We start from the raw sequence: 24,837 nt of genomic DNA, 5'->3' as shown, positions 1-24,837 counted from the left end.
TTTCCAAATTCTACTGATTTGAGATATGGAATGGAAATTCTTTACTATCCTTGGGTCCTTGGAGAAACCAGACTTCTCAGTATCGTGTTTTTAATGCATCAAATAAAGTATCTGAGAATACAAAGCAAACCAATTATATTAAAATGCAATTTTCAAAGTATTAGAATCAAGTAACAAAGGTTAAAAACCTGGCTAAAGAATAAGGAAGGGTCTCTGCTCACTTCCCCCTTTCCATATCCCTCCCTACTGATTTTCCTTGATTGTGGGCTTCCTAAGGACAGCCTCTGGGACTCCCCCTCTTCCTCCCTTCTCATCTAGTCCCCCCCTTTCCATCTTCCCACTCCCACAGGGCCAGGATCCAATGGGACTCAACAAGATCTGGGCTCCATCCCAGAGGTGGGCTCTACCCCACCCCAGCCCGGTTCTCTTCTTCCTTCCTCCTCCTCCTGGGTGGTCGAGTCCTCCAGGCTTCAGGGAGGAGTCAAGGGCGGAGGATGGTTCCCCAGCTGGCTGCCAGAATGAGAAGGAGGGTCCCCAGCAGCAATCCAAAGCCCAGCTCCACATCTTTCCCAGGGATCCCCAATTGTAGGCAAACATCTACCAGAGAGAGGTGCTACAAGGTGCTACAGAGAGTGGGAGAGGAATAAGCAGTGATGCCCAAGTACAGTCACTGGATGGGAGGCAGATGAAGGATGACCTGGGGAGTCCAAGCCAATTTCCTTCACATAGACCCAATCCACATCAACTCCACATTCATAACTTGTGACCTTCTTAGAGTGGGAGATCTATAGGAGACCAGGTGGAAGCAGAAGTCTGTCTGGAGGGACCTGGCCTGAATTTCTCACCCATCGTCTTGGGCCGTCCTCTTAACCTGCTCCTTGCTTCAATGTCCTTCTTTATAAAATGAGGGTGTCATAAGCGATAGGCTGGAAGCTGTGACTCTAGACCAGTCTCGAGAAGTCAGTCCAGTTCCTTCATTTAGGGCCTGGCCCGGGATTCAAAGGTAGGTCCTCAGGCTTCAAATCCAGCTTCCTTTGCACCATGATCTTTGAAGTATTGGTCACTGGACACTAAGACAAAAGTGAAACAGCCCCTGCCTTCAAGAAGCTTACAGTCCACTCAGAGGAAACATCATGCCTGCAAGGCTATATAGCATAAATATATCAGCACTGATAAGAGGAAGGAGGTTGTCCCAGAGTTGTGATCTGAAGGAGGCAGTTCAATGAGCTGAAGAGGAGGAAGGAAGGTATTCCAGGGGGACAGTGGAGGGCATATCAATAAATTGGAGCCGGATAGTGAGAATCTCTTTTCTTGGGTTCAAATCCAGCTTCAGATATTGCTAGCTGTGTGATCCTGGGCAAGTCACTTAACCTTGTTTGCCTCAAGTTCCTCATCCATGAAAGGAGCTCTTTAAATGGGGTCACAGAGAGTCCTGCATGACTGGAACGACCAAAAACAGCAATGAGGTTAGAGACTGCAGGCAGGGAGACCAATTGCCCCGGCGATTGGTGACAGAGAAGGAATTGGATGTTGTGGAATTAGAATGAATAAGATTCAGATGTTAATGAAAGAGATGGAGGAGCCAGAGATAGTTCTGAAGGTGCAAACCCCAGTGCACTGGACAGAAATCAGCAAGTTAGAAAAATGACTCCATGTCCCCTGTTTGATGTGATTTTTTGAAGGTCAGTGGCGGCATCCTTTCAGTCCTCCAGACCCAGGGACTTTACCTCTTTGAAGATAAACTAGGTCATCTCATCAGGAATGAATGGATAGAATGAATGAATGAAAATCAAATGAATTGAAATTCATGAAATTCACAATATGAAATTTCATGAATTAAAAATTTGAATGAATGAAAAAATAGTTAGACATCAAGCTAAGTGCTATGTATATAAATACTAGGAACCTTACTTTTTTTTTCTTACAACGCTTTTATTTTATTTCTTTCAAAATACACACAAAGGTAGTTTCCAACATTCATCCTTTTACAAATTTTTGAGTTCCTCGTTTTTCCACCCTCTCCTTTCCCACATCCCCCCACGGCAGTGAACAATCTGAAATAGTTTGGACACGTACAATTGTGTTTAACATATTTCCGTACTAGTCATGTTGTGAAAGAAGAATTAGAACTAAGGGAGGGAAAAGTATGAGAAAGATAGGAAAAAACATAAAAGAAGTTTTAAAAAGTGAGCATAGTATGCTTTGCTCTTCATACAGAGTCCATCATTTTTTCTCTGCATTGTCCTTGATCCCTGAACTGTTGAGACGAGATATTTCCAACCTTGTTACTCATCTCACTATTGCTGTGCTCTGCTCATTTCACACACAATCAGTTCCTGCTAGTCTTTCCAGGCTTTTCTAAAGTCCCACCACTCATGCTTTCTTACAGAGCAGTAGTCATCCATAACATTTATATACCATAACTTGTTCAGCCATTTCCTAATTGATGGGCATTTCCTCGATTTCCAACTGGAAGATTACTTTCCAATAAGGAGAAACAACGTATATTGGGGAGTAGTGAGCAGAGAAGGGAGGTCTGGAGGACAAGCTGATGCATAAGGCTGTAGGTTGACCCAGTTCTTTCCAAAATCATGATGGCACTGCTCTGATTGCTATATCCAGAAGCAGGTGTGGAACAGAGAAGGGCCTGGGTGGATTGAATACTTAGGTGAAGCATAATCTGGAGTGTGGGGTCAGTTAGATCTAGCAGGCCATTTTGAGAATGTTGAGCTTCAGGAATGGCATGCCAAAGATGAGATAAAATGATAGCATCCCCAGGGCCTGGTGCGGTGAATTCTGCAAGCCCAGATGCAAGTCCAAGGATAAAGGCCCAAGCCGGGAGGAGCAAGGATTCTCCTCACTTATCTCGGGTCGCAATTCTCTCAGCTACTTCGATTTATCCTTTCCAGTCCAAAAATGAACTTCCCTGTTGTTATTTTTTAAAGAAATGAAATGAGTTCGGTAATTCTTTTTTCTTTCCATTGTCCATTTTCACATTTCTGTCTGCCCCAAGTTGCAGTCCTATCCCTCCCAGGACCTTGTTTGTCATCTGAGCTCTAGCCCTTGGAACATTCTCTGTACCTTCCACTAGAATGGAAGCCTTTGAGGTCTGGACTGTGTTTGCCTTCCTTTGTATATTCAATTCTTAGCATAGTTCCTGGGACATAACAGATGACTAATCATTCTTACAGACAGTATAGTGACATGCTTTTTGTATTTGTGCTGTTATCTTCTATCTTGTATGTCTTTTTCATTGCTTTTTCAAAAGTAAGTCACTACATTTTTTAAAAAAAATTAACAAATATTTGTATTCTTTATATCCTGCCTCCTTCACAAACTGATTAAAAAAGGAAAGAAAAAAAGAAAAACAAAATTCTTGTAAGAAATATGTACAGTTAAACAAAACACATTCTCACGTTGACCAGGTCCAAAACTATGTCTCACTCAGCATCTTGAATCCATCCCCTTTTTTAAAAAATCTTTTTTTAAAATCTGAATATCGGGGTAGCTAGGTGACAGGATAGAGGCTGACCCTGGAGTCAGGAGGACCTGAATTCAAATCCAGCCTCAGACAATAATGACCTAGCTGTGTGGCCTTGGGCAACCCATTTAACTCCATTTGCCTTGCAAAAAAAAAAAAACCCTAAAAAAATCTGAATATCTCATTTTCTTTCTTATTCATCAATGTGAATTTGTATTGTTCGAATTTTTTCTGGACAGCTTCCCATCCCTCCTGAGCTGATTTCCCTTAAGGATCTTTGAATTTTTCCCAAATCTAGGGTGTGTAACAGACTCCATCCTTCTTCCTTGCCATTCTCTCTTTTGAATTCAAAGATGGCATGGTCAATTTTTCCCAAGATTCCCATCATGTCAAACTGCAGCTGTCAGTTCCTCCTTGTTGGGCAGAATGGCATTCCCCTTTCCTTAGTACCTCCTCTGAGAAATAAAATGATCATTAAGACAATATGAGAACGGATCAGCTGCTCTGATGTTGAGGGAGCTTCAGAAGATATCGTGAAATCCTTATCATTACTATAAATTAATAGCTATCACTATGTCTGTTATCTCAGTTGAACCTCAAAGCAACCCCATAGGTTTTATCAATATTCTCATTTTACAGATGAGGAAACCAAGGCCAAGGGTGAAGCAGGATTTGAACTTGGGTCTTCCTGCCTCCGAATTCAGCATTCTATCTACCACACCAACACATCCACTTTGTGATCTGTTTTCAGAGGTTATAGAATCCCATTTTTTCATAGGGTCAAGGGACCTCAGTGACCATTGCAACCCAGGCTTGAACAAGAATCCTCATCCTCTATAGAAGGAGCTAGAAGTCTCTCACCATACTGGAGGTTTGCCCTGGGGCGCATGTCCTCCTAAACTGTAATACTGAGATATGGTCTGACCAGAGCAAGGCAAGTCAACAAGTATCTGCCATCTGCCAGACGTTGCATTAAGCTCTAGGGATACAAAAAGCAGCAAAAGACAGTGCCTGCCTTCGAGGAGCTTCCAATCTAATGGTACATAATAGGCATTTGTAAGTGCTTAACAACCCAAGGTTGAATCATCTTTTTGATACAATATTGACTCCTCCTGAGCTTGTGGTCCTCTAATACCCTCAGAACTTTTTCAGACATTGATGATTGAGCTTGTGGTCCTTTAATACCCCCAGATCTTTTTCAGACAACCCCCTCAGTTGTTGCTTCTTCCCTTTCCGATGCTTTTTAATATGTTTCTGTGATAAAGTCCCTTATATTTTTTTCCTCCTTGGATTCTCTCACTATGCTTCCTTCCCCAGTTCTAGGATTTCTCACATGAACATATCTTTTCAAAACCCAATGCTTCTCTTCCCTTTTAAACCACATTCCAGAATCCAAAAATCATTCTCAGGTCCCTCTTAACTAACAGTTCACTTCTCAAATGTATGTTTATGTATTCTGCTCCCTCTTTCAATTTTGTCTTTTTTTTATGTAGGTGATTGCTAATAAATAAGTCCTGATGGATTGGTTCTGGATAATAAATAGCTATCTAGAATTATCCTGCCATCCTAACTTGCTATGCCCTTAACATTCAATTTGAATCTTCAAGTAAGACCTCTCCTAAGTTTCAGTCCTTTTAAAGACTTTTTTTTCATAACTAATGCTTCATATGAGGGGAGCTTTTAAAAAGCAGACACATCTGAAAGCAAAAATAAATAAATGAGAAGGGGAAAAAAGGATAAAAAAAACCAGACACATTGCTATATGACATCCAGGCCAACCTATTATCATGCACATTTGATATATAGGTATCAGAAATCAAGGGCTTTATTACCAGCCCTTTTCTAGGGGATTGTCTCCAGTGACTTCCAGGCCCTCCGATATTCTTCTTCCTCTGTTTTACCCACCACTGCCTGCGTTACCTTCTTGTACATATTGGTGGAGAGAATTTTCCTCCATCACCCTTTTCAGTATAAAGTTCTCATGATGAGTTTTGCCAGATTCCAAGTAAATATGTTTTTCCCGGCCCTTACTCAACTCCAATCCTGGCCAAGAACCTGTCATTCCTATTTCTTAAACCATGTTCCAGGAATCCACATTTCATTCTCAGGCCCCTCTTAACTAACTGTTCACCTTTCAGATCTTCCTCTTTTCAGAAGCCTTTCCCTTCAGTCAGTAGCTGGAGACGTCGCCTTCTTCAGCTCCTGACTGTGATCCTCAGGAAACACTTAGGAAAGGGTCATGTCAACATGACTGGGCATAGAACACACAAGAGTAATAAGAATGGCAGTACTGACATATGGTGCTTTCTATGTGCCAGCACAACATTAAGTATTTTTACAATCTTTATCTCATTTGAGCCTGACAACAATCCTGGGAAGTAGGGGCTATTGTTATTTTTGTTTTACAGTTAGGGAAACTGAGGCATGCAGAGGTTTAAGTGACTTGCTTAGGACCAGTAGCAAATGTCTGAGAACAGATTTGAACTCGGGGCTTTCTGATTCCAGTCCTGGGTCTCTGTCCATTCCACCATCTAGCTGCCCCTAAATCGTGGTTAGTGATAGTATGAAATAAGGCCGGAGAGGGAGACAGTGAGATCCTTGAATGCCAATCAAAAAGAAGACTCTGTCCAGAGTTGTCGGGGCTGGGAGGCAGGCCACAAGTGAGGACATGTAAACCAGGAGTCCCGTAACCTGGGTCTGGTAGGGCAAGAGTCCCAGGCCACACATTCAAACAGCTTACAAAGAACGGTGTTAGGATCTGAAATCAGAAAGACCTGAGTTCAAATCCTGCCCCAGAGCAAGTCATTTACATTTTCAGCCTCAGTGTCCAACTCTGTAAAATGGGGACCCAGTGCCTACCGCTACACAGGTGTCATGAGGGAAACATGAGGAAATGTAGAAAACCCTCTAAACAGACCTTGAAGTTCTGTGTACATGTGTGATCTGGCCCTCATCCTCTGAGAGCACGTGTGCACACGCACACACACACACACATGCACAATACACACACATATACACATTTACTGATACACAGACACACATACACTCTCATACACTCATACATATACACTCACGCACACACTCACACATATTCACATACATACACTCTCACATATGCACTGACACATTCACACACATACACATATTCACATATACACACTCATACATATACACACAGGTTCACACACACATTCACAATACACACACTCACACACTGACACATATACACACATACACTGTCATACATATATTCACATATACACTCTCACACAACACATAACACACACTCACATACATATTCACATACACACACTCACACACATTCACACACATGCATGCATATTCACATATACACACAGATTCACACACATTCACACATACACACACTCTCATACTCATACACTCACACACATATTCATATACACACATACTCATACACATATTCATATACACACATACTCATATACACTCACACACACACTCACACATTCACACCCACATATTCACATACACACACTCTCACACATATACACTCACACATTTACACACATACACATATTCACATACACACACTCACACAACACACACATATTCACATACACACACTCACACATATACACTCACACATTTACACACATATTCACATACACACACTCACACAACACACACATATTCACATACACACACTCACACAACACATATTCACACATACATACATACATACATACATACACAGATTCACACAAGCTCTCACTCAGACACACTCGCTCTTGGGGGGGGGGGTGGAGGGGCCAGGGGAGGGGCATGCAGTTGAGATGACAGCATCTGGGAGCTGTGGGGAGGAGAGGCGCCTCCCCCCAAAAGCTGCGCCAGGGCTCCCAGCCCCAGACGAGGTGTGTCAGGCCTGGCAACCACAGGGGCTTTTCCATATGTGTCATCACTCCCCACAGCTGGGTCTCCATCCCTGCCAAGAAAAGCCTGTATGGACAAACAAGGCAGACACCAAGGGAGGGACCCTGGGAGCCGGGAACGGGGTTTTATTTTTCATCTTAAACAAAGGAAAAGACTCACAGATTAGCAGGCCTGGAATGGCCCCCAGAGACAATCAGTCCCGTCGCCTCATTGTCCTTCCTAGACACAGAGAGAGCGAGAGGCTTGCTCATAGTCACACAGCACGTGAGTGTGAGAATCAGAACCGGGACTCCAGGTGACTCAATTCCTCGGGCCCGGGGTGCCATCCACCGTGCCACACTACTCTGAGGGTTTGTCTTCAGAGACTTGACAAAGGGTTTTTAAGTATGGTTTTTTAAAAAAAGAATGAGTTTAGAATGCACTTTGTGCATTTTTTGTTGTTATTATTTAGATGTATCTGACTCTCCATGACCTCGTGGGCTTTTTATGTGCTTGGGGTTTTCTTGCCAAGGTTACTGGAGTAGTTGGACATTTTCTTCTCCTGCATGTCCCCATTCTACAGATGAGGAAACTGAAGCACACAGAGTGAAGTGTCACACAGGGTCACCCAGCTAGAATGTATCTGAGGCCGGATTTGAACTCAGGTCTTCCTGACTCCAGACCTGGTGCTCCATCCACTGCCCACCTAACCGTCCTCCTCCGTCTCTTTTTGTTACTGAAGAGTTGTAAGAGAGGTGGTCTGGTGGAAGAAATGGAGATGAGCTGCAGACCACCCATTCCCCAGACTGTGGGATTGCAGCCCCCAGGATGCAGGCTCAGTCCTCCAAATCCTGCCTGTTCCGCTCCTCTTTGCACATTTGGCCCTGAGATGCTCAGGACCAAATATCTACCAAATATCTGAGGCCAGATTTGTACTCAGGTCTTCCGACTCCCCACCAGCACTATCCCCTGTGCCATCTAGATGCCTCTAATAATAGCTAGCAGCTGAGTGAGACTTGAGATTTACAAAGGACTTTCCACACAGCTTCTCCTTTATCATCCTCCCCATAGCTCTGGGAGAAAGATGCTATTAGTATCATCATTTTACAGATGAAGAAATTGAGGCAAATAAAGGTTTTTTTTTAAATACAAATATATATATATATATATATACACACACACACACATAAATATAGACAAATACATATATATGTTTATATGTGTTTATTCATATATACATTATATATGGACATGTTCATGTGCATGTATGTTTGTGTTTAGGCATTTTTATAGTCACATGTGTATCTATAGTCCTATGTATATTATGTATGTATATTTGTGCTATGTGTATTTATGTATGTTTATATGCATGGATGTACATATATTTATATGGGTTTGTATCTGTATTTTTATATAATATAAATGCAAATATATGTGAACATGTATGCATTTATACACAGTGAATATGAGGTAAATGGTGGGGAGGGCACTCACTAGTAGTTTCAGGGACCAGGAAAAGCTGCATAGAGATCCAGGAATAGAACTGAGGGGACAAGGAATGCTAACAGATAGGTAATAAGTAGAAGGGTATTCCAGGCAGAGGACACAGCCAGGCCAAAGGCAGGGAGATGGGAGATGTGGTCTGTGTACGAGCATCATCCAGAGGGCCCAGTGTGGCGGATAATCTGAAATATTAGGGAAGTTTTAAAAACCAAACCAAGATTCCAATTGGCTCTCCAGTCAATAGAGCCAACTAGAATCTATTGAATAAGGGGGTAATGTGGTCAGACCACAGATATGTTGTTGCACTTTCCATGCCTCAGTTGCACTATTTGAAGAAATCTCTCCTCCACCTGAACCACAAGGTCTGCCTCTACCTGGGATGAGGGCGTGAGTGAGCATGGCCGTGCCCAAGTCTATGTGTGTGAGATGCCGTCTTATCCATGATTCTGAACCAGACCAGGCTTCTCACCTGGTGGCTCTCCCTGTTGCCCTTGCAGGTTTTATCTGTGACCGGGACCGCCTCACCTTCAGCTTCTGTGAGACCCTCCACCTCCTGGGCAGGTGCCACCTACCCACTGTCAGGGCCCAGTGCTGCAAGACCTGCAGCCAGGACAGTGACGGGGCCCAGGACCGGGGCAATGAGAGGATGTCACGTCGGTGAGCCGGCTACCACCCCCTTTCTTGGAGGGTTCTTCTGAGGATCCGAGGAAGCGACTGTCCCCTCCCCTTGGGCCTTTGCCCACTTCTAGGGGCAGCACAGAAGGCCTGCTCTGGAAGGCAGACCTCCAGGTGCTCTTCATAACCCAGGGAAGACTCAGCTAGTGTTACAATTATTGTTAATTTTAATAATATTATGGTGATTATTATTTTAAAAGCAGGTTCCCTGGGGCAAGAAGGATGTGGCCTTACCTCATAACCCATTTCTCTGGGGAGAGTGCTTCCCCACAGAGACCACAGGGCACCCCCTCATCTCAGCCCCTCCACTCACTCACTTGCCCTCAATGGTGCTAACCGACAGGCTCTCCGACTCTGCGTCATCTGGACCGCCAGTGGCCAGACATCTCTGCTTCCTGGGAATGGGGGATGCTTGTTTTTCCCACCTCTCCCCAAAAAAAGGTTTTTAATTTTTTTATTCTAATAAAGGTTCAAGGAACCTCTACTTTTGTATTATAAATAAATATCTATCATCCTAAAGAATAGGTCTTGTCTTTGCTTTTTAAGGGCAGGAGGGAATGGGGAAGAGAAGGGGGGAGTTAAGAGAAGTTCAGGATTGGATGCAGCCCTGGTGTCATCTGTCTTCATAACGGATCCTCTTAAACTGAGAAGCACAAAGTCAGCGGGGCAAGAGGGGCAAGGAAGGAAGACTGAGGAGACCACCCTGAAATCCCCTTAACTGCTGCTATAATGTCAGTAAAAACCCTCCCTCCCTCCAGTAGCCCAAGTGCAAAGCCTCTCCCATCCCTTCTCTCATTTGAGCCCCAAAACAGCTCCAGAAGGTGATCCAGAGGTTATTGATAACTGAGCCCCAAATGCCAGGAATTGACTTGTCCAAAGTCAGAGACTAGCTCCCTCTCTCTGTCCTCCAGAAGAGCTAATTGGGGCTGATAATTAGGAATTTGCGACTCATTTGTAGTTTTTAGTCACCTTCCATTGCAAACCCTCTTCCCTGAAGGACTGGGTAATGGATCACAATTCTTCATCACTTTAAGATTTACAAGGAATGGGGGCAAAAAATGGACCTGTGATTTCATTGACATAGGAAGCTTCCAGATGAGGGAAAGCATTCCACTGATGTGGGTTGGCACCTCCTCTGAAACTTGAAGTCTTAGATCCTGAAAAGGGTTGTTCTGCTAGAAAGGTAGGGCAGGAAATGCTCTTCTTGTTTAACTAGGAGGAGCCTGGAGCCCAGAGAGTTGACTAAGACTCATAAAGGAGAGCCAATACCCTTTGTATGGAGCAGGGAAGGGTAGGCATTGGCTATCCACTTACTTTGGTCAGATTTGACTGTCCAGGGGGGCAGAAAGTTGGGGAGTGGTAGCTGCCTGGTGGTCACGGGGAGACTATCCACTTACCCACAGATCCTGAGTGCTTAGTTTGTACCTGCTTCTTGGAATCCATCCAACCTCCCGCCCCAAATCTTTTTACCAACCCTCTTCCCAAGGCTGTCTCCTGGTGTTTGGAGCACACCACACTCCAGGTGGAATTCTGGGGAAGTATAATCATTTTCAAAAGAGAGATTCTTTTTTTTTAGGTTTTTGCAAGGCAATAGGGTTAAGTGGCTTTCCCAAGGCCACATAGCTAGGTAATTATTAAGTGTCTGAGACCGGATTTGAACCCAGGTACTCCTGACTCCAGGGCCAGTGCTCTATCCACTACACCACCTAGCTACCCCTAAAAGAGAGATTCTTAACTGGGGTCCATGAACTTGGATTTTTTTAAATTTTTTTAATGTTTTGATAACATTTGATAACATTTCCATATAACTTATCCATTTGATGCATTTAAAAAATAGGATTCTGGAAAGGGTTCATAGGCTTCACTTACTAGCTCACCAAAGGGGTCCAGAATCTGGAAGGCTTAGAGCTAATTCAAGAGTCACTTCCATGAAGCCTTCCCTCATTGAACCCGTTTTGTGTAGTGCCTTTCCATTGCAGTTATCACATGGTAAAATTATCCATTTGTTTTGTCTTGTCTTCCTATCAGACTATAAACTCCATGAGGGCAAGAATCAATCAAGAGGGGCAGCTAGGTGGTGCAGTGGATAGAGCACTGGCCCTGGAGTCAGGAGGACCTGAGTTCAAATCCAACCTTAGACACTTAATAATTACCTAGCTGTGTGGCCTTTGGCAAGCCACTTACCCCCATTGCCTTGCAAAAAAAAAAAAAGAAACAATCAAAAAGCATTTATTATAACTTTCAATGTTCCAGGCAGTATGTTGGGTGCCAAGGATTCAAAGACGAAAGTGGAGCTGGCTCTTGCCCCCAAGGAGCTTACAAAACTAGGCTACTAAGTGAATGTAGTCAAGAAAAGGAGCTCTGGTCCACACAGTCACAAGACTGGGTGTGGAGTCCAAGGCATTAGATCATCATGCCTTTTCCAATAGTATTAGTAATATTGAATTTATTTCCTAGTTGTCTGACCTTGAGCAAGTCACTTAACCCATTCCCTTGCAACCCCCTCCCAAAAAAAGTTTAGTTTAGTTTAGTTTAATTTAGTTTAGTTTAGTTTAGTTTAGTTTAGTTTAGTACAAAGGAATTTAGCTCCTTGGAGGAAAGGAGGCAGGAGTGGTATATAAGCAGGAGCAGGGCAGATGGCAAGATACCTCCTTTGTGTAGACGCTGGTGTCTGGGTGGAAATTGGATGGGAACTACATCTTATCTGAGCCCTTCCTAATTAGCACCTAATAAAAGTTTGTTGGATGGATGGATGAAATAATTCATAGCATCATGGATTCTTAAGCTTGAAAGGGATTTAAGATTTACTCCTACTATGTGTTGAGCGCACAACAGTCTTCAAGGCACTGCTACTCTGGATAGGGAGAGAAGACTGGAAACCATGAAGATCTGGGAAAGCATTTACTGTGGAACTCTCAGGTCTCTTCCAACTCCAGATTTCTATGACTTGAGAAGCAGATCAGACAGTAAGAGCTACAGGCTCTTAGTAAGAACTATGAAACCCGCGGAGCCGGGAGGATCATGATGGTCTTCCTGGGGAGGGGTGCCACTTATGTTGAACATTAAAGAAGAAATGGAATTTATATCTTGCTTCCAGGTTAAGAGCTTTTTTATGGCCAAAATCTCATTTGAGCCTCATCCTGTGAGATGAGTCCCAAAGGTATCATGATTCCACTTTTCAGATGAGAAAACCTCTCAAGATTCCTCACGTTGCAAGATGAAAACGACCTGAATCTCTGAGGATTATCCCACATTCCTCCCTGCCACACTCACACATAAATGAGCAAAGTCATTTGTCGTTCTGTCCAGAATGGTTGGGGGAGGGGGTCAGAGCCTAATATGAGACATTCCTCATCCTTATCCAAAGCCCAAGAGAAATCCCAGTCCAGGGAGTGCCCCCTGACCAGGGCCATTCCAGGGCAACAGCTGCCTGCCACCTCCAGCTGACCAGGAAGGTCTGGCTCTGATTCTGCTTCCTTCCAATCTTGGAATTTGGGTGTATTTAGAGATCCTCCAGGCTGGGCTGGGCTGGGCTGTTTGCTCCAGTAGCATCCTGATCGTATTATGTGTCCTTGGCTCCCATCCTTGTTCCCTCTTTTTCTCCCTTCCTTTTCTCTTCCTCTCTCATTATCTCTTCCCTCTTCCCCCCTTCTCTTTTCTCCTTCTCATTCTCTCTGTTCTCCTTTCTCTTCCTCTTTCCCATTCTTCTGTCACTTCCCTTTTTTTCTCCCTCTCTTCCATTTTTTCTCTTCCTCACTCTCCCCGTCCCCTTTTCTTTTTCTTTTCCTCCCACCTGCCTTCTACTTCTCTTGCATGCTCTCCTCCTGTCCCTTGCTCTACCTCTCTCCACATTTTCTTACTGTCTCATCCCTTCTTTCTCCCTCTTCTTCAAATATCCTCGAATCTATTTTTATGTATGAAATTTAAAAATGTTCTCCAAATTTGCTACCTATTGTGTGAAAAACGACTTCCTGTATTGTCCTAAAATCAGCTCCTTCTAGCTTCCTTGGAGTCCAAAAGTGAAGAACAAGCCACCAGGATCCTTTTGTGGATTTATATGTCCAAACTGGAGAGTCCTGAGTGGGTGTTAGGGGAGGTGCCACGTAAACTGGATCTTAAGGAAGAAATAGCATTTATATCACACTTTCAGGTTAGTGAAGCTTTTTAATGACCACTGTCTCAGTTGAGCCTCATCACACCCCTGTGATATAGATCCCAAAGGTAGCATTATTCCATTTTTTCAAATGAGAAAACCTCTCAAGATACCTCATGTTCCCATGAGGGATGAATGAGTCGTGTTATTCTAATACGGCATTCCAAGAGGACTCTGCTCTAAATAGACAATCTTTTCCAGAATCACTGAAAAGGGCCTTTCTGGTCAATTTTCATTGTAAAGGGCAAAACCTGCCTTACTTTTCCACTTGTGTGTGCAGCTCTAATCACATAGTAGTCACGTAGCAAACACTTCACTCATTTATCATTCATTCTATAGGGGGAAACTGAGGTCTAGAGAGAGAGAGAGGACTTGACCAAGGTCTCACACAGTGACCAAGCCCCAGGGAGAACCTTTGACTCAAATTTATCTTTTTATCCTATTGTGCCCAAGGGAACTGGAAACAATCTAAGCCAAATCACACAGAATAAAGGTATTGAACTTCCATATGTAGACAAAGTAGGTGTCTATCTGCTATAGAAGAAACATGAACCATCTCCTGAGGGCAACTGGGAGCCAAGAGATGCACAAAACTAAGGCAAAGACTAGCCTAAGACACAGTAATCTCATCCATGAGGTGTCTAAAAGAGGGGGGGTGATTATACTGTTGTCCCAATCAGATCATACCTGGAAGGTTGTGCCTAGTTCCAGATGATGCTTTTCAGAAAGCGTGGACAAACCAGGGCTCATCCAAAAGAGGACTGCTAGTATTAATAATAAAATTAAATGTGATAACATGTAAAGCCCTTTGTAAACCTTAAAGTGCTATAAACTAGCATTAATATGAATAATTATTATGATTAAAAAATACTAATGGTAATTACTTGTGTTAATAAAAACAGGCAGGGGTGGCGTAGTGGCGTAGTGGATAAAGCACTGGCCTTGGAGTCAGTTCAAATCCAGCCTCAGACACTTAATAATTACCTAGCCATGTGGCCTTGGGCAAGCCACTTAACCCCATTTGCCTTGCAAAAACTAAAAAAAAACCAGGCAAAACTTAAGTTGTTATATAAATACTAGCTGATATTAACATGAATAATTAGTGTTATTCATTTGTTTTTTAGTTGTTTCTGACTTTTCATGACTCCTTTTGGTGTTTTCTTGGCAAAGATACTGGAGTGGTTTGCCATTTCTTTCTCTTGCCCATTTTACAGATAAGGAAATTGAGGCAAATAGAGTGAAGTGACTTGTCCAAGTTCACACAGCAAGTAAGGGTCTGAGACTGGATTTGGACTCAGGAAGATAAGTCTTCCAGATTCCAAAACCAGTGTTCTATGCACTATAATGCCACCTGGCTTCCCATAAATATTATAGATAATTGCTATTAATAATTACTCGTGGTAATTATTTGTGTTAATAATAAAAACCTGAGCTAGCTATTATTTAACCTAGAAAACAGCAGACAAGAGTGCCAACTTCATGTATTGGAAAGACTGTTCCAGAAAAAGAAAGGTTAGCTTAAAATAAAGCTAAATAGCTTAGCCCCCCCCAAACTAAAACTAAGAACAATGGGTGAAAGATGGGGGAGGAAGCTTTAAACTTGAGAAATCAGCTAACATTTCCTAGACATTAGAGGTACCTCAAAATGGAAACCAACTGTCTGGTGAGACATGAAACGGTGAACTTCTCTTCCAGCAAAACTTACCCTTCAGCAAAAATTTCCATATAGAAGCCAGTTGACCCCCATTAGACATATTGCGAAGTAGGCTTCTGACTGACCACTAGATGACCATGGATGTCCCTTCCAGCTTTCAAATCCTAGGGTTTGTGATAAGGTGTCAATGTTTTTAGCATGATCAGTATGGACAGCCTAGAGTTGATACTTCTAAGCCATGCTACTCTAATGGAGACATAGACCTGAAGAAGCAGATCCTGGAAGCTGAAGGAATGGTTATTGAATATTGAAGCTGAGTGGGTGCAGGGGAAATCAATCCTTTAAAGATCAAAGAATCTAAATGGAAAAGATCCAAGCAACAACCCCAAGGAGAAATTCTGGTGTTCAAGTGAGGGGCTTAAGGTATAGTTTAACCACCAGATGGCATGATTAGCCACTATACCAATGCTGTTTAATAACATTTCACTTAGCTGTACTCCATCCCAAGGAAATGGGGGAGTTTTAAGTTCTCTAGGGTCCTCAGAGAGTGAATGATCCCCTGTTCTTGTGTGCCTGCACAAACATATGCACACACCGTCTTTTGCCATTCTAAAGGTTATAGTCATTGTGGTTTTACCCAATCAGGACAACTCTGATTTCCCCCAACCGGTCAAACTCGACCTCTTCCCTGTTCCTCCCATTTTCCAAGAAGCATTAATCATACAATCTTCACACAATAGTGTCCATTTTCCCATGGGAATCAACAGTCATGCTCAAATACTGTACCTAGTGCTTTATTCCTTGCATAGCATTAATAAAAGAAATGTTATTTAAAAAGAACATATCTATTATATTACTGACTGTATTTCCAATTTCTCCTGAACCTATGCTATTCAAAATCCAAGAATTCTAGGAAAGACACAGTTCATTTTTTTTAATCCTCTGTGGGTGGGAAAAAATGTAGAAAAACACAAACATGATAAAGTATTAAAAATACACAGAAGGAAGTTCAGAAGGGGACACAGATAAGAGGGACAAATTTATTGATACTGTGTTAAATTTAATATACTGTCTGGAAGAGAAGTTCACATTTCATGTTAAATCCTCTTTTTTCGGTTTGTATTTTTTTAATGTTCATATTTGCTGGTGTTTGTCAAATTCATAATAAGAAAAGAAAATGAAAACAGATAATAAGATCATAGATTTAGAGCTAGAAGAGACATCTGAATTTATCTTGTCCAAACCCCTCATTTTATAGTTGGAAAAACAAGGTCCAAACAGGACAAGGGACTTACCCAAGGTCACACAGATAACCAGTAGCTGAGTTGGGACTGGCTACCAGATCTGACCCCAAATCCAGTGCTTTCCCCTGCCAACTTCTGAACTGTTCCAACAGAGGCTATGGGAAGGGTCAGCCTCTAGGAGGGCTGTTACTTAGATGAAAGATATGGGATTTGTCTCCAGTCACTGTTCTTCCTTAGATCATGGGTTGTGAACGCAGCAGATGAGTCCTATGGCCAGTATTTTTTTCCTTTCAATGCAGGGACCTCCAGCTGCCTCTTACCAATGTCTAGAACAAAGATGGAAGGACATGGGAGACATAGAAAGTTCTGTCCCCTGCATCAAATCCTAAAAGTTCAAGTTTTGGCCAACAGATATGTCCCCTCTCCTTCTGTTTTTCCACAACTTGCCTCAACTTTTTCATTTATGGGTCAGAGGCACAGACCAGTGGGATATATAGCTTCTAACCCTAAGGCAGTTAGCAACGCCAGACTCAGGATGTTGGCAGAGTCCAAGAGATTCTGTGAAGGAAAAAGGGTGGTAATGGTAGCCAAGCAACTGAGCAACTAGCCCTTGTTTTTGTCTTGGTTGAACACACACACACACACACACACACACACACACACACACACACACAGGAAATCTGTTAGGTATCAATCAGTCTCAATTATGTGACTTCCAAATGGCTTAAAATTAGCCACTGATTGTTCTGAATAAAGCATCGTACCCAATCTACCCTAGCAGAAAGTATGCAAAGTAATTATACCATATTTAATATTTATACACCAGTCCGAAGCAGTAGGTAGTGCAAGGTTTAGGTGCTCATTTTACAGATAAGGACCTTGAGACTTAGCAAATAACTTGCCTGTGATCCTACAGTTAATAAGTAAAGACTAGACTCTAATGAACATATCCAGGATTTTGTTAGTGCTCATTTATGTCAGGCTTACGATTTTGCTATCAGATGCAAAGGAAGACCAAAAACAATCCTTGCCTTCTAACAGTTGGAATACTGGTCTTGTGGAAATCACAGGGAGATGGAGGCGGGGCGGGGAGCAATCTCTAAGACCTCTAGCCTAGACTGATCACTACAAACAGTCGTGAACCTGATGAGTCCTTTTAGGTAATGCTTCATTTTACGGTGAAGGAAACCAAAGTCTAGATAAGTAAGCCATACAAAAAAGACAGTACCGGGCCTGGATTCAGGACAGCATGAATTCAAATCCAACCTTGGACATTGACTAGCTGTAGGACCGAAAAAAAACCACTTCACCTCTGTCTGCCTCAGTTTCCTCAGCTGTAAATGAATCTCAGAGCACCTAACCTATCTCCCAGTTGTTGTGAGGCTCAAGTAAGATACTAATGGTATAATTAGCACATTGTCTGGCGTATGGTAGGTGTTTAAGAAAGCACTTTCCCTCTTCACGTGTGTTCACACAGGTAGACCCTGCTTTGGAGGTGAGCTCTCTGCTGACACATTTCTGCCTCCCCAGAAGATGTTTCTAGATTCTGGGAGCCACAGGAAGCCCAGCTCCCCTGGGTCTGGTCTATCAGTCTCCTTGTTCATTTTCCCAGAAATGGAGCCTCTGCTGCTTGGGACATGCACAGGGTTGAATTGCCAGGCAGCTGGTTATGAATGGAGAGAAGACACAGCCCCGCAAGGCAAAGGCCAGGATCAGCCTCTGGGCCCTGGCCTCGCTCCTTTAATGGAAGATTTCTTACCCAGACGTTCCCCCAGAACCCAGAGGGCCCAGGAGGCATCTACCTGCCTGACAGGCTTCACCTGGACAGCTTTCAAAGCTTCCCTGAGCCCTGCGGTTTGTCTGCTCATCCATCACTCACAGCCCAGGTGCTAGCTGAGTCCCATTTGTGAGTACAGTCCTGGGCTGTGAGAAAATAAAAGATAGAGAAAGCTTGGTCCCCATCCCCTGGGGGAGCAGGCTGCCTGGAAAAGGCCAGAAACAACATATGACAATGTGGGATCGGGGCCAGACGGTGGTAAGTGTTATGAGAATTGAGATAATCAAGTGATATTCTGATGGTAATTTATGAAGCATTTTCCATAAGCTACAGAGCAGGAGGAGCTGACTTTAACATAAGATCTTGCAGACCTGGCTTAACCCTTTAGTGGCCTTCTCAGAGGACAGGGAAAAAGATCTCATTTCCTTCTAATTCTCCTCCAAAATATTATACTGATTGAATTGAATTGAATCCAGTTGCCTGTCAATATTATCTATTGTTTCAATAAAAACTTTTAAAGTAAGATTGGACAGTGAAAGAGGAACACAGATCATAGGATAGTTTGGGGCCCATTTATGCCTAAGAGATGTGTGTGTTTGCAAGGCTGAGCAATGTGGTAGATTCTCTCTATGACTCGCAGCCCTGCCAGGGCTATCGGGTCAACACATCCTCCTTGCTGTCCATTGGACTATTTCTGGTCTGGAGGTCCCTGACCCTGAGTGAGAAGCCCCTGGGAGGAATTTCCTAAAAAGGAAATAACGCTGGGGTCTGGGATTTCCCCAGAAGGAAACATGGGGCGGGGGGCAAGGGAAGAAATAATAAGAGATGGATGACCAAATGAAGCGGTTTCCCCAGGAATCAGAGATCTGAGGGCAGCCCATGACTCTGTCTGCCTATTAATCTAATTATAAGATTTATAGTTAGAAGGGTTCCCCACCCCCAGCACTTAATAGAGTAGTTGGTGTATAGTTAATGCTGAACAAATGTTTTTCATTCATTCACCATTCTCATTTTACAGATGGAAAAGCAGTTTGCTCAAATTCAAACTTCCAAGGAGTAGATGATTGGCCTAGTCTTCTACCTCAGATCCAGTGTTCTTTCCAGGACACAAAACCCAACAATTGAAGAGGACCTCCAGAGTACCCCTTTTTTCTTGTAGGAAAGGATGTGGACCCACTGAGAAGAAGAGCAAAAGATGGAGGCATCCTTCCCTTTGGAGAAGGCTGTCCCCATTTGTTTGTTCATTCATTCACCAACCACATTATTGAGTGTCTTCTTCTCTGGGGAAGACCTTTTAGGAGAACAGAGACAGGGAAAAAACCCAGAGTCTGCCCTCATAATACTCACCATCTAGTAAAGGAGATGAGAAAGCTACACAAAATACACAAAGAGGTCTGGGAGGGAAAATGAGGTAAATGACATTAGATGAGTAGATGGGCTCAGATCCCCGAGGCCATGAGAGGTTCCATAGGATAGAGGGAAAAAGAACCAGATTTGGAGTCAGGAAGACCTAGGTTCAAATCCTACATCAGATAATTTCTATGTGATTGTGTGCAAGTGGCTCCTTTTCTCAGATTCCTTATCTATAAAAGGAGGAAATCAGACTCCATAACCTCCAGATACTCTTCTTCCTCTAAATTAGAGCTCTTTGGACCTTCCTCTGGCTCCTCAAATTGGCTAAGGCAGTTGACTCAAACCTGAGTGTGACCATGCACACATCCCTGATTGAATCATGCTTCTGTATTTTTGTCTTTGCCCCATTATTTTGTAAGCTTATTGCTTCCCCGGTGAGAATTTTGAATCCCTCAAACCCAGCAAGGGCTCTACAATTTGTAGGAACATAATAAATGTTTGTTGGACAGATGTGAAGAGCAAACTTCTCTCTGACTATGTCACTCCCCTGTTCAGGAGCCTTCACTATTGCCTAGGACACTTCACCTTCAGACTTCCCTGTCTAGTCATCTAGGTCCTCCCCAATCTGACTCTGCTCTTTCTGTTCTTTTAAAAAGAAAAATTGACCATGTGGAAAAAGATATGCAAAAATTCATTGAAGAGAAATACTGCTTAAAAGGAGAATTCATTAAATGAAGAAGGAGGTACAAAGCTCACTGAAGAAAAAAAAATCCTTAAAAGTTAGAATTGGGCAAGTGGAAACTAGTGACTCCAGGAGACATTGAACAATGATAAAAGAAAGTAGAGACCTGGACCGCTTGCCAAGGAACTCAGGAAAGGAAACAAAGTACCCAAAGAGATCAGCATTCATCCAGGATCTGGCAAGCCCTCTCAGGCCCAATGCAGAGGCTGGGTACTGCCCTAGGCATCCTCCTTGTCTCACCCAAAGCCCAGAATGGGGGGAGGGAACCAGCCTTCCATTTCTTGAACAACCAAGGATCTGGGCATGCCAAATTCTGGGGCTTCTGATGGTATCATCTGCTCACTTATTGGCTCATTGTTTTCTGATGCTTTCATGTGAAAGCTTCCAACCAGATGGTAGACTCCCTAAGAGTAGAGACAGAGGTCTCTTCCTCTGACTCCAGTACATTCTTCCCATTATTATCCAATTACAAAGAAGTTTATAGGATATTGAGAAACCACATAGCTAGAAAGAACCTAAGAACCTAGAATGTCAAAGTTGCAAGGAACCTTAGAACCCAGAATGTCAGATCTGGGAGGGAAGTTAGGTCATAGAACATAGAATGTTGGGATAGGGAGGAACCTTAGTACCTAAAATTTCAGAGCTAGGAGAAATTTCAGAATATATAATTTAAGACTAGAAGAGTCCTAGAATGCTAAGGTCATAGTACATAGGATATCAGAGCCAGGAGCATCCTTAGAACTTAGAATGGAGCTACGCCCTACCTTCCAATCAACCAGCTTAGCAATAACTGGGACCCCCAAGGTGAGCAAGCTGCCCTTAACCTCAAGGCTACCTGAGTTCTCTACTGACAATGATATTCTTCTTGGAGAGTCACCCATTGTGAGAATCGCCACTTATTCACATAAAAGTGAACTTCAAAGACCCAAGTTTTCATAATGGAATAAAATGTAGTTTTGACTTTCTTACTTTTTGCTTTTCTTCACAAAAATCCTTCTCTGATGCCATACAGGTGGCCCTGGGTCCTTGGAAGACTATGCCAGTCCAGGGCAAATTCTGGCCAGTTCAACTATACTGGAAAAAGCTGCAATTCTAGTTCTGGAAATAGACTATGCCTGCTTTCCAAGGATGGGTCTAGCAAGGTTGACCTCTGAATGATGAATTCTTTGACCCTGAAAGTGCATGAAACAAAGAAAATTGCAAGATAGCCTATGGTCTGGGGGCTCCTTTCCATTTCTATAGTGATAGTGGAATGCTAGGAGAAAAAAGAATGAAGGAAACTACCTTAATGTTGGGTAAAATTTTTGAGGTCATCCAAAACTTATTGACATTATGCTCTAAACCATCTCTCATAAGAAGGAGGCCCTTGGGGGCAGCTAGGGGGTACAGCAGATAGAGCACTGGCACTGGAGTCAGGAGGATCTGAATTGAAATCTGACCTCAGACACTTAATAATGACCAAGCTGTGTAATCTTGGGCAAGTCACTTATCCCTGTTGCCTTGCAGAAACATTAAAAAAAATGAGATTCTTTTTCAATGACCAAGTGAACACTCTTAGGTCAATGGAATCATACAATTTTGACATTCTTACTACAAATTAAATCAGAAGACAAAAGGTCATTTTGCAAGTAAATACCAGAAGAGTAGCTTACAAACAATCTTAAAATAAAAGAGTTGGTTTTATTATGCATTTGAGGGCAAGAAGAAATATCATTTCATTTTTTATTACAGTGCTCATGATAGACATGTGTTAAAATTATATATGTATTTGCAAATTGATAGAATTAACTCATTGCCAGTATAATACTTCATCTTTGTGCTTGAAAGTTGAATCAAAGGATCTGCAATTCTTTCCATTTTCTTAATTCGGAGCCCCCAACCAGAGAAGAAGCTTCTAGCAAAACATTTTAGTATTGAATATATCTCGCTCTCTTTGCTTGGAATGTTTCTCCTTCAGTTGTCTCCTCCCAACTGCATTCCCAAGAAGTATAACCAGACTACCAAAACACAGGTGGTCAACATTGCTAATAAGGAAAAAGCAAACATTTAAAACGAAGACAAGGGACAGACTGTTCCTATGACCAGAGGGAAAGGCTTCAGGTTCCCATTAAAGATCCCAAGGAGAAAAAAGGAGATAAACCATTACTGTCTTGGGGTCTATAGTTGGAAGGGGAAAATTTCAACAGAATAGCTTCTGTCTCCACACTCTTCTTACAGTATCTATCCAAGCAGCCTTGCTCCAAGAGCCCTTGTTTTGTAGTAATTTCTTCTGTCTGTGATTCGACTCTCCTAGCTCCATGTGGCTACTTATAGCATCCTTTTCTCCAGTTGCATGCCTTTTCTACAACTCTCATAAGATTGGGTCCTATTTACATCTCTCTCTCTCCTGGCCTGTCTTAGTATTTCATGGTCATGAGAGCAGTTAGGTGATAGAGTGGATAGAACACCAACCCTAGAATCTGGAGGACTGGAGTTCAAATCCAGCCTCAGATACCTAATAATTACCTAGTTGTGTGACCTTGGTCATGTCACTTAATCCCATTGCCTTACCAAAAAAAGAAGAAAAGAAATACTTAATGGAATGCAGAGTCTATCATACTTCATTTGCTTCCTTTCTGAATCATTAATATATACCTAGGAAATGATCAGTAAGCATGGCTGGATTTTTATAATTAGCTCAATATTCTATTATCTGGTTCCTTTTACATATTAGGTCTGTGAACTTACATGACACGTAATAGGACAAAATAAAATAAAGTATCAATAAGAAAAAAGAAGAGTACAGGAAGAATGGTGAAAAATGTGTTAGAGAAACAGATCAAGCAACAGAAAAATCAAAGACCAAAATAGTCCCAAACCCAGTCAAGATTGTTTTTTTTAATCATCAGTGACAATGAAGTGAGTCATCGCATCACAGTCCCGTTGTGCTAAATGAAGAAGTGAAACGGGCTCTCGAGACAATTAAGATGGGGAAAACAGCTGGGCTCAACCCTAGTAAACATGGGAAGAGCCTTTGTGAGGGTGACAGCTTTGAAAATACTGAGGAATCAGCTTTCAAATTACCTGGAAGAAAAGTCAAATTCTTGAGAAAAAAAATCACTGGAACCTAACATTACCTCTCAAAAAAAAATTTGACCAAACTGGCACCTTTCCTCTAAAATTTCCTACTTTCTCTGAGAGTGAGGCCAATAAATCTGTGCGGTTCTGCCTCACTTAAATTCAGTTCACAAACAAGTCAAGATGTCCATCTACCTCAAAAACAAAGATGAAACAATTTTCTCTGTAAAATCTTCTGGTGCTCTATTCATACAAGGGCATCTTTGATGAAGGGGGAGGATGAAACAGTCATACTTTCCTATATGGAGATTCCACAGCAGGCCACATCTTTCCAGACCCACAATTGACCAAAAGGTCCTGTGATATGCATATGTGAGATCCCAATGGAAATAATCTATGTTGTTTATAAATAAGAATGTTTCATTCAAGAGAATAAGATTCTGTTTTAAGCATTTCCCATTCAAAAGGCAATATCATACAACAACCTTTATTTACTACAGAAGAAGGAACTGTTGATAAACCCTGTTATCAGTGGTCTCAAATAAAATACAATATAGGAAGATGTATTGTCAGCAGAGTTGGCCATTGCCAAGGAGGCTACCCAAGTTGGAAAGGGCTTCCCTGTGATGGAGAGGTCCTCTAGGGGTTCCTGTTCAAGGGTGGCATATTGCTGATTTCATGAAGTCCTGTAACATTATAGAAACTCTAAAATGAGATGTATAATCCCTTCAAAGATTTCAGCTTATTTATGCATACAGGAAAAATCTATATTACATGATTCCCCAAGTCCTCTGCTACCATTACTTTCCCCATCCCATCCTCTCAGTACCACAGTGTCATAGAGCAACTGGAGACCACCTCATCCAATCATTCCATTGCACAGGTGGGAAAATGGAAGCCATGAACCACGCATTGACTATTTCCCTCAAGGTCTTCCAAAATGTCAGATTACTGATCAAGAAAATTCTTCTTTTGGGGGCAGCCAGGTGGGTGCAGTGGATAGAGCACCAGCCTTGGAGTCGGGAGGACCTGAGTTCAAATCTGATCTCAGGCATATTTAATAACTGCCTAGCTGTGTGACCTTAGGCAAGTCACTTAACCCCATTACCTTAAATAAATAAAAAATTTGAAAAAAAAAAAGAAAATTCTTTTGATGAGCTAATAGACAAGGATTATTAACAATATCCCCTTGCCAGGGTTCATCCTGGGTAATCCACATGTGTTTTCATAGAAGACATTTCCTCTACTGTTTTTTCCCAACAAATCCCACTCCCAAATCTTTACCCCTGTCCAACCCATTTCCAAAA

At 42.4% G+C, this 24,837-nt stretch overlaps 1 protein-coding gene across 1 annotated transcript in view; it reads left to right on the top strand.

Moving 5' to 3' along the window:
• Window positions 1-10,019, top strand: part of ADAMTS7 (ADAM metallopeptidase with thrombospondin type 1 motif 7) — a 168,690-nt gene extending 158,671 nt beyond the window's left edge. The window contains exon 24 of the mRNA XM_074232515.1: window positions 9,373-10,019. Coding sequence (XP_074088616.1) covers window positions 9,373-9,536 — 164 coding nt within the window. The 3' untranslated portion in view covers window positions 9,537-10,019. The remainder of the gene's footprint in view (window positions 1-9,372) is intronic.
• Window positions 10,020-24,837: the final 14,818 nt, after the last annotated feature.

The sequence above is a fragment of the Macrotis lagotis genome, chromosome 4 (genome assembly GCF_037893015.1).
Source record: "Macrotis lagotis isolate mMagLag1 chromosome 4, bilby.v1.9.chrom.fasta, whole genome shotgun sequence".
Taxonomy (NCBI): Eukaryota; Metazoa; Chordata; class Mammalia; order Peramelemorphia; family Peramelidae; genus Macrotis; species Macrotis lagotis.
Note: the sequence above shows the minus strand (reverse complement) of the source record. Positions and strands in the feature narration are given on the sequence as shown.